Genomic DNA, 11,408 nt, shown 5'->3' with positions numbered 1-11,408 from the left:
AGGTTTCGATGAATAAGGATAACTCTACACGCTTCCAGTTTATATAGGGTATGATAAAAAGGGAGAAACAGGGGCGGCCTCAGGAATTGACGCTAGAGGGGGCGCAACCCTTAGAAATGTGCGCCCTCTCTTAATCCACTAGTTGGAAATGTGAGAAAAAAATTAAACTAATTATAACAAGTTTAATGGTATTTGCTTTCATTTTCATTTGAGATATTTAAAACAAAACTCACATGATTGTTTTCTCAACAAATAGCAAAAATGATCTGAATAAAAAAACAAACTATACTGACCTGAGGGGAATATTTAAAGTACATTTATTATAAAAGCATTTTAAGTAAATTTTGAATGAATTAAGCGCGCACAACGTCACTACGAAATTTGCATATCACGTGACTTTCTGAATGAAGAAATACCATATGAAAATCTAAATTTAATTACTTTTAATTGGGAGGTATTAAGTCTACTTGGTATGGGATAGGTTTCGATATTGTACCATGGAGAGAGTCAATAAACTGTTTTGTTATGGTATGTTGTTTTGCTTTATATGATTTTAAAATATCCTAGTCACTTAGAGATCGTTGTAATGGTAAATATTGAAACATTGTCTGACTGACTTTTACACTGATAACCTTGACACTTAGATACAAGATTCTTAAAAGTTTGCCGTATAAGATAACAAGAAACATTAGCTGGACGAGCTATACGACAGGAATAAAAGCATGCATAGAATAACATAACAATGAGCTGGTGGCCTTGAAATAAAAACATATTGGTTTAAATGGCATATTGGAAAATGCCATTTGAAATAAATTGTGAAAAAAACAACATAATTAATGTGTAACATAAACGCACGCACGTACACGCGATTTATTATATTTGCGCATTATTTATTTCCAAAAATAACCTACTGACAAAGCTTGTCCCGGTTTTGAGGCAAAACTTCGCATTCAAAACTCCTGTCAATAGCATAAAGATCAAGGCCATATTCACACATAAGAGACGTTACTTAGTTGCGTGTTGGAAATGTAACATTGTCCTGCTTTTTGAAAACTCGCACAGCTTTGAGACAGTATGAAAGACCTTAAGGGCAGAGGCACACATATAGATCAGCCCTATTATTATGTGGGCGATAAAATGTGCTTCGATGAACTCCTCTACTTCTACTGTATCAGTAGTTCAGGTATTTAAAGGGGACATATATAGGTTACACTTAAAGCCGCACTCTTTACAAAATTGACCGTTTGAACAACTTTTGTTTTATTTCTTGTCTTGGAATCAGAAAATATTTGCTTAACTGTCTATGAACCAGCGATACAAGACTGCTGGTAAAATATCAGATCGCAGTCTAACTAATAGTTGCGACAATTTATGTTTTATGGCTTAAAACGCTTTGAAAAAAAATATTTTTTCGACAGTTTTTAAAATTGTTGAGATCTGTTCTGTGGCGTGTTATCTAAAATGACTGAATGGAAAGCATTGATTCGAATATCACCTGATTCTGAGACAAAAACTAAAAATATGTCAATCTGTGAGAGTGCAGCTTTTAAATATAAATTGTTTTAAACTTTACTGCCTTTTTATCTTAAACTCATTCGACTTTAATAAACAAAACAAAAAAAAGACATTTGTGTACAGATAAAATAGATGTTAGTGACATTATGTCGATTTCGAATTTGTGGCCACGTAGATATTAATTGAAAACCCCATTTACAAGGGTTAATATAATATTAAACTGTTCACAAATCATATGGCTTTTGTTTTATCAAAAAAGTCAAATGAGTTAAACATAATAATGCATAAAAAGTAAACAAACATTGCGTCCATCATGTGTTAACTATAGTGTGCCTCTTAGAAACTACTAGTTTGTAAGGAGTTTAATTGACGTTTAAACTTTAAACGAAGGATAAAATAACGAAATGGAGAGTGCACGTGAAACATTGATATATACACGTATCATAATGAAGTATGCACTTAACGAAATAGAGAATGTACCTACGGTAACGTTTTGATAAGTACACATACCGTACTGTAGTGCGAACATAACGAAATGGAGAATGCACCTAACATATTTAAGGGTGTACATAACATAATGAAGTATGCACCTAACATAATGAAGTATGCACATAACGAAATAGAGAATGCACCTAACATATTGAAGGGTGTACATAACATAATGAAGTATGCACCTAACATAATGAAGTAGGCACATAACGAAATAGAGAATGCACCTAACATATTGAAGGGTGTACATAACATAATGAAGTATGCACCTAACATAATGAAGTATGCACATAACATAATGGAGAATTCACCTAACATATCGAAGGGTGTACATAACATAATGAAGTATGCACATGACGAAATAGAGAATGCACCTAACATATTGAAGGGTGTACATAACATAATGAAGTATGCACCTAACATAATGAAGTACGCACACAACATAATGGAGAATGCACATAACATAATGAAGGGTGTACATAACATAATGAAGTATGCACATGACGAAGTGGAGAATGCACCTAACATATTGAAGAGTGTACATAACATAATGAAGTATGCACATAACGAAATGGGGAATGCACCTAACATATTGAAGGTTGTACAAAACATGATGAAGTATGCACATAACGAAATGGAGAATTCACCTAACATATTGAAGGGTGTACATAACTTAATGAAGTATGCACATAACGAAATGGAGAATGCACCTAACATATGGAAGGGTGTACATAACATAATGAAGTATGCACATGGCGAAATGGAGAATGCACCTAACATATTGAAGGGTGTACATAACATAATGAAGTATGCACATAACGAAATGGAGAATTCACCTAACATATCGAAGGGTGTACATAACATAATGAAGTATGCACATGACGAAATAGAGAATGCACCTTACATATTGAAGGGTGTACATAACAAAATGAAGTATGCACCTAACATAATGAAGTACGCACACAACATAATGGAGAATGCACATAACATAATGAAGTGTGTACATAACATAATGAAGTATGCACATGACGAAGTGGAGAATGCACCTAACATATTGAAGAGTGTACATAACATAATGAAGTATGCACATAACGAAATGGGGAATGCACCTAACATATTGAAGGTTGTACAAAACATGATGAAGTATGCACATAACGAAATGGAGAATTCACCTAACATATTGAAGGGTGTACATAACTTAATGAAGTATGCACATAACGAAATGGAGAATGCACCTAACATATCGAAGGGTGTACAAAACATAATGAAGTATGCACATAACGAAATGGAGAATGCACCTAACATATTGAAGGGTGTACATAGCTTAATGAAGTATGCACATAACGAAATGGAGAATGCACATAACTAAATGAAGGGTGTTCATAACATAATAAAGTATGCATATGACGAAATGGGAATGCACCTAACATATTGAAGGGTGTACATAACATAATGAAGTATGCACATAACGAAATAGGAAATGCACCTAACATATTGAAGGGTGTAACTTACATAATGAAGAATGCACCTAACATAATGAAGGGTGTACCTAACATAATGAAGTATGCACATGACGAAGTGGAGAATGCACCTAACATATTGAGGAGTGTACATAACATAATGAAGTATGCACATAACGAAATGGAGAATTCACCTTACATATTGAAGGGTGTACAAAACTTAATGAAGTATGCACATAACGAAATGGAGAATGCACCTAACATATTGAACGGTGTGCATAACTTAATGAAGTATGCACATAACGAAATGGAGAATGCACATAACTAAATGAAGGGTGTTCCTAACATAATGAAGCATGCATATGACGAAATTGGAATGCACCTAACATATCGAAGGGTGTACAAAACATAATGAAGTATGCACATAACGAAATGGAGAATGCATCTAACATATTGAAGGGTGTACATAACTTAATGAAGTATGCACATAACGAAATGGAGAATGCACATAACTAAATGAAGGGTGTTCATAACATAATGAAGTATGCATATGACGAAATGGGAATGCACCTAACATATTGAAGGGTGTACATAACATAATAAAGTATGCACATAACGAAATAGGAAATGCACCTAACATATTGAAGGGTGAACCTAACATAATGAAGAATGCACCTAACATAATGAAGGGTGTACATAACATAATGAAGTATGCACATGACGAAATGGGAATGCACCTTACATATTGAAGGGTGTACCTAACATAATGAAATATGCACATAACATAATGGAGAATGCACCTAACATAATGAAGGGTGTACATAACATAATGAAGTATGCACATAACATAATGGAGAATGCACCTAACATAATGAAGGGTGTACATAACATAATGGAGAATGCACCTAACATGATGAAGTATGCACATAACATAATGGAGAATGCACCTAACATAATGAAGGGTGTACCTTACATAATGAAGTATGCACATAACATAATGGAGAATGCACCTAACATAATGAAGGGTGTACCTAACATAATGAAGTATGCACATAACATAATGGAGAATGCACCTAACATAATGAAGGGTGTACATAACATAATGAAGTATGCACATAACATAATGGAGAATGCACCTAACATAATGAAGGGTGTACATAGCATAATGGAGAATGCACCTAACATAATGAAGTATGCACATAACGAAATGGAGAATGCACATAACTAAATAAAGGGTGTTCCTAACATAATGAAGTATGCACATAACATAATGGAGAATGCACCTAACATAATGAAGGGTGTACCTAACTTAATGAAGTATGCACATAACATAATGGAGAATGCACCTAACATAATGAAGGGTGTACATAACATAATGAAGTATGCACATGACGAAGTGGAGAATGCACCTTACATATCGAAGGGTGTACATAACATAATAAAGTATGCACATGGCGAAATGGAGACTTCTCCTAACATATTCAAAAGTACACATAACACAATAGAGTGTGCACATAACGAATTGGATCATGCAACTTGCATGTTGATAAGTGTTTATAGCATAATGGAGAAATCACATGATAGTACGTAGACCAGTATATTGAGGCAGCAAAGGCGTTCAATAAAGGATAGTGTCACTAGTCTCCTTTATGCCTAGTCCGTTGGTAAAGGTGCGTTAAAGGTGCATTGTAACTCTGATTGTATGACATAGTGACATGGTAAACACTGTCGTTATATTTGTTGTCAATGCCTGGTCTGGTCACCACGATCAGTTATCAATAAGTTAAACATGTGTTATTTGAAATCGATCTGGAAACCTGCACTTCACATTGCAATGAATTGTTAACTTTTAAATCGTTTTTCTCAATATTTATTTTCATTTCATTTCGGTCGCTACTTGTTCGATCACTTATAAGGCTGAAATCTGGGCTGTGGTTTTATTTACACAATGTATGTTTGTACGATATATTAGAGCTAGTTTGTCATTGATAGTGAATATACGGTGTAACTGTTTCTACGATCACGTGTCCATAAAAAAACAGTTCTCCTTTCTTTTATCTTAATCGTAATGCGCGTTTCTTTCAGATATGTTTATGTAAAAAATGAGCACTATTGGAGAGCCCTCATCACTAACAGCATCGACAAGCTTTTCAAACTTGTTTTTGATGAAAACTAACCAGTAAAGAAAAAGTCTCCGCGAGGCAACGGACGAGTTTTGAGGGCTATTTTGTTACGTCGATGGCCCACAAATCACAAAATTGTGCAATATTGTGATAACGATTATGCTTATTAACTTCAAGCCTCATTTTTCATTCAAAAGTTTAAAACAACACCTTTTATCAAATCTGTTAAACATGTGATTTCATGAAATGTCAAATAAATTGTAAAAAGGTGCTTCTTTGCGACAAATTTGACCAAGATGTTGTAAAGATGTGGTCCGTTGCGAAAGAAATCGTCAATATATATTGTGAAGTGTGCAATACGCTTTCTATCACACTATCCACAACTGTAATACCGGACTACGGTTTTGTTTTGACAACATAGCTACGCTTTTTTTATAAAGCCATTTATAGATAAACACACATAATTTAATCCCCCGTTCATATTATATCGAGATAATAATTTAAAAACACAGTAATACTCTAAATAAAGCGGTTTAAGGACAGGTTATTCTATTTATGTCACTGCCAAAAATATTTAAGAGAGTATTTCAAATATGCGACAGCCTATTTGAGTGTACAATATCTAAAACAGTTATTATTTTTGGCAAATTGCATGTAGATAATAGGTTTGTAATTTTAGCAACGAAATGATTAAGTAATTAACAGGTAAACTGTTTCCAATAATTCGCGCAAGTGAATGTAAGTCAAAACAATATTTTTTTAAACTTTTTTAAGTGAAATGAAGATTGTTCTGCCACCTGGGAGATGAACTAGCCTTAATCGTTTATTTAGCGGTATAACTGAGTTGTTGTTGTTGTTGTTGTTGTTGTTGTTGTTGTTGTTGTTAATGATAGTAATTGTGTTTGTGGTGATTGTGTTCTAGATAGAGATTGTGATTTAAATGGTAGTATGGTTGTTGTTGTTGTTGTTTTTGTTGTTGTTGTTGGTGGTGGTGGTGGTGGTGGTGGTGGTGGTGTTGATGATGGCGGTAGAGATGATGGGGGTTGTAGTAGAAATGGGTTTACTAGAGTTCTTCAAGAAATATAATTTTGTTTAAAAGGTATTCAAATTTAAACTACATCGAAAATCGAAGAAGCCAATTTTTGATTGGAAATTCAGACTCGGGCATTCCTTTCAATTTGTTCAAATCAAAGTAAAGTGTGTATTTTGATTAATGAAGAGTGCACAAATATGGCCTGATAAGATTCTATTCGATTATTTAATTTGCATGCTATTTTGACATAAAAGGTATGATGAATGAGTTCACTGTCTGTTTAGAATACTTCAAGTGCATGCATAGTTCGTAGAGACATCATTATTACTTTGGGAATGTTTCACATTCACCTGTTAGATAATGACTATTCAAGAGGTTTCATTTTAGTACGACGGTATGGTGGGGGTACCTCCTGCAGCTTTGCTACGTAATTGAAATCTTTCAAATTGATATGGCCAAGACAGTTGAGACCTACGGGCCCCGTAAGGCCAAGACCCAGAGAACCCCTGCCCGCTTGATTATTGGAGCATTTTGGAAACGTATGGGCGCTGTTCGGTAACTGCAGCATACACAGCTTTAATAAAGCAGAATTAGCCCGTAAACAGTCGCATGGAACCCGCGTAAAACCCTTGTGTGTATGCATGTATGTTTGATATCCTGACCCCGTGCTGGCTGACTCAGGCCCCGAACAGCCGACAAAGAATCGAATATGAGCCGTAGGGGCTTCGAGCGGGGCGATCAAACCCTTACGGTTCGTTTAAATGCGGAACCCGCACGGTAATCCAAGGCTAGTAACGGCCGATTTACAGACGTTTGATCGTAGAGGTGTTTGACATGCAACTAACGAGCCCGTACGTTACACGTTATACGGATTGTGCGACCCCACAACTCACTGAAACCCATAGAATCCTTCGGGTCTCCAATCCGCTCAGCTTCCAAAGTCACTCGGAATCCGTCGTGGTCTGGGACAAGGACTTAGTTGCAAAGGTTGCAATACGCATCTTTTTAAATTCACAATTAAATTTATAGTAAAACAGTAGTCTTACATATAAAGTATATTGAAAAAGTCATAAAACAATGAGATGTATGCTATAAAAGGAAAAATACCCCGCCTTAGGCAAACCAAAATGTTTTTAATTCAATGGTTGTTGTTGTTGGGTTTATAAAGGTCTGCCCGCTCCCTATAGTGGCGGCATTATTGCTTGACCCCGTCACATCCCCAAGTGTCACTGAAACATAATTTTGAGGCCAAAGGGAAATTCAATGATATGGAAGGGTATATATGATATACTGATGATTTGATCATGTGGTCCTCGATTTGTGTTTTACCCACTGGACGAGTACCTTCATGACGAGTTGTGAAAAGCTCATTTATCAAATAAATTTTCCGATTTTTTTTTCGACAAAGCTTGAAGAAAACATTTTGCCGACTTGCCAAAATCTTGTCGACAGAATGTTTTTAACCTTTTCAAAGAAATTAACATATCTTAGACCACTAATTTGGTCAAGCTCATGTGGCTCACGTGCTTTAACTCGACAACAAACAAGTCCGGCAAGATCATCAGGGATATACGCTTTCATATAAGAGAGATATCTAACGTTCATTAAAATGTTTCTTATTCAACTTTTCTCGTCCATTTTGTTAAATATTGCCAATGAAATTACTTGTATCCATTCACTTTTGAAGAGATTTTATCCCTTATTTATATAAGGATGTCATTAAGATTATTATAGCATAAGTATGAGCATTTGAAGGGGAAGTATGGAAACAGAGGTTTATGTTTTTCGCTTCTTGATTTTTATACAGAAAATTTGTTCTAATGAATTAGAGCTTGATTTGGAAATTTAGAACAATCTTTAAGCAATGTTATATATCACCAAAATAAGATTAAACATGCTTAGTGAAAAAACATATCTCTTCTATTACAACAATATTAATGGATTAATGTTGAATAACTGAATGCGGGGACAGTGAATCGAAGTGGTTTAAGCAAAATTTCAGTTCGTTAATATTATGCAATTCTATGCGGCTGTTTCACACATAGTTACAGTGAAATATTTTTATGACAGCGTAAAGCTGCTTTATTTCAACCGCCATGGCATTAAGATACTTACTCTTATATTTTCCGATATCTTATGTTTTTGTCAATGACTTGTTTCAAAAAAGATAAACCTTTAGGATTAATCGTCCGAAGGTATTTATAAATTGTGCAAACTTTTGAGTGACCATGGTGGGATTAACATATTTATATTAATTTATTTTTTTAAGATTTAAAATCGTATTTTTGTCAGTGTTCGCCGGGATAGCTTATCGTTATGAACAATAACAAAATCAAATATTTGAGCTTTTCTTCAGAATTAAGGAAGTGTGAGGTAAATGAGATTTATTGGTTTTGAATATTGGCTTTTACAGGAATATTATTACAATTTTAAAGTGACCAACACATACGGAAATGGATCATTATAGTGTTGTGAACTCGTTGAAATATTTTAACTAACTTTTTGTGGATTATTTTCAAGTAATTGTGAAGGGTTTGTTTAAAATGAACGATAATGGCTCATTTTATAAAGCCCTTTAAAGGTGTTGAATATCATCAGAATCTACTGACTGTAAATAGGAAACAAACTGGCATGTATTAAAACTGATTAACTATAAATCTATATTGTAAACAGTACTGGAGTTTTAACTTATTGTTGATACAAATATAAAACAAAACATCCCAAGCAATGACAAGTCTGTTGAGATCGGTCGGAGCTCCGAATCCTACCAGCAGTAATAGCTTTTCAAGCGCTTTTACTGGAAGTTCAACACAGAGGACTCCCCGGCGCCAACAGCCTTCATTGCTCGAACTTTCGCAAACCGGAAATAACTTTCGCAGCAGTGACCTTGAACGGAAGTACAGATCAAGGTCGGAGGACGTAGCACGCGTGGAAGAGGAGCGTGAAAAACGGAAGAGAAAGACAATAATCAACCGGAGCAACTCCGTCAGTTATCGTGATGAAATTGATGCAAAGTCACCGCGGAAAACAGGTTTGAAACTTAATCAAGATCCTATGGCGGTTGACGAAGACGTTTTAACAGAAATATTTGATCGAGACAGGCGTGTTCGCTTCAGTGATAGTAGTTCGGACGGTTCAGCGGGTCGGCCGCCAAAAAAACTCAGACCGACAGACCAAGATGCTGGCGCTTCGGCAACTGGGGTTTCGCACCAGGTAAAAGGCGTCCGAAAGAATGCTGTCCGCTTACAATCGCTAACCAACCTTTCCCCTAAAGCTGGAGAGAAGGCGGAAGCGGCTGCGGAGTCAACCGGAACTCGCCAATCGCGCGTGGAAGCTGCTAGACAGAGGGCCAGAATCTGGACAGAAACGTATTCCGATCCGGGCAGAGAAAAAGAACGCATTTTTAAGTAAGTTTATACATGCACGATGTTGTATTTGTTAATGATTAAAGGCAAATTAGCGCGTGGTTTTCCGCTAAGTGGTATTTGTTCTGCAAATTACGAACGACATTGTTAATAAAATCGTCAGATATATTTTTTTGCATTTCTTGAAACGCACGTGCGTTTACGACGTTTTGTATGCAGAGCGAGGGTACCACACCTATTAAGCGCTGGCCTGAATTTCAAAATTGCTTTTGGTTTATAATAGCATTAGTAAACCTACTAATTTTTATAAACTTATTTATTTAACAACGATTTTGAAGTAAGAACAACATTATAGTAATCACACTCGTTGGTACTATGTTATGCGCGAGTGTGGTCTGTGTAGTGGGAGAAACCGGAGTACCCGGAGAACACCCACTTGTCCGACTTGGTGACCACAAACCAAACTCACATGCATCCAGGCTGGGATTGAACCCGGGTCGCATAATTGACCAAATGATAGAGAAGAAAAAACTAACCCGCCTCCTGAAAGTCCATGTGTTTTTTGTAATATATTTAACTCTAGGATTATTAAATCTGAAATGCAGATTTTCAGGTCACCAATCTGAATCATTTAATGTAACGTTGCATGATGTTTTGTTCTTAAAGCTGCACTCTCACAGATTAATCGTTTTAACAGCTTTTTATTTTTGTCTTGGAATTTGCGAATTTTGCGTCAATGTCTGGAAACCAGTGGTATAAGACAAATAGTATTGACAAAAAATCAGATCGCAGGTTGTGCTCAAAAGTTGATGTTACACAAATGTATATGCATTTTCTTAAAGCGTTAGAAAAGCTTTTTACCATAAAACAATAATTTTCGAAAGGAAATATGCAACACTGCGATTTGATCTGTCAGCAGTTTTATACAATTGGTCTTCAGATTTTTAGGCAAAAATTGGCTAATTCCAAGGCAAGAAATGAAAACAAAAGTTGTCAAAGTGGTAAATCTGTGAGAGCGCTTTAAAATGCTTGAGGGCTTACAGCAACGTGTATTCCTGAACTACCAGTACAAGCGTCGGCGTCAGCGTTGGCGACGGCGTCCGGGCAAAGTTAAGGACAAATTTTCGTTTTATTACTTCAATACCCTTGATTCAAATCACTTCATATAACACAGTTGTGCAGTAGGTCACATAATTCTATACAATCCTAAATACAAAGTATTGCTCCTTATTGACTTAGGAACTAATGTTAAAGTTTTAGGGCACATTGTGTTCAGTTAAAGATTTGGGGCCTTTCGCTCAATTGACCTTATACTTCACATAATTGTTGACGGCGATCATACAATTGGTTTGCGCAACTCCATACTATTTATAATACAAAACAGACTTATACAACACATACATTGTTCATGCATTAATTTCTA

The 11,408-nt window shown here is 35.7% G+C and overlaps 1 protein-coding gene across 3 annotated transcripts in view; it reads left to right on the top strand.

The window, feature by feature from the left end:
- The first annotated feature begins 495 nt into the window (after positions 1–495).
- LOC128211208 (uncharacterized) overlaps positions 496–11,408 on the top strand; it is a 51,345-nt gene continuing 40,432 nt past the window's right edge. Inside the window, exons 1-2 of one of the 3 annotated variants that reach the window (XM_052915724.1) lie at positions 8,582–8,851; positions 9,034–10,027. In XM_052915724.1, the coding sequence (XP_052771684.1) occupies positions 9,348–10,027 (680 nt within the window). In that variant the 5' untranslated portion in view covers positions 8,582–8,851; positions 9,034–9,347. Of the gene's footprint in view, positions 529–8,581; positions 10,028–11,408 lie in introns of those variants that run through there. The other 2 variants (XM_052915732.1, XM_052915723.1) reach the window with 2 other exon arrangements.

Source organism: Mya arenaria, chromosome 12, assembly GCF_026914265.1.
Source record: "Mya arenaria isolate MELC-2E11 chromosome 12, ASM2691426v1".
NCBI lineage: Eukaryota > Metazoa > Mollusca > Bivalvia > Myida > Myidae > Mya > Mya arenaria.
The sequence above is the reverse complement of the archived record's forward strand: the minus strand, read 5'-3'. Positions and strand labels throughout refer to the sequence as shown.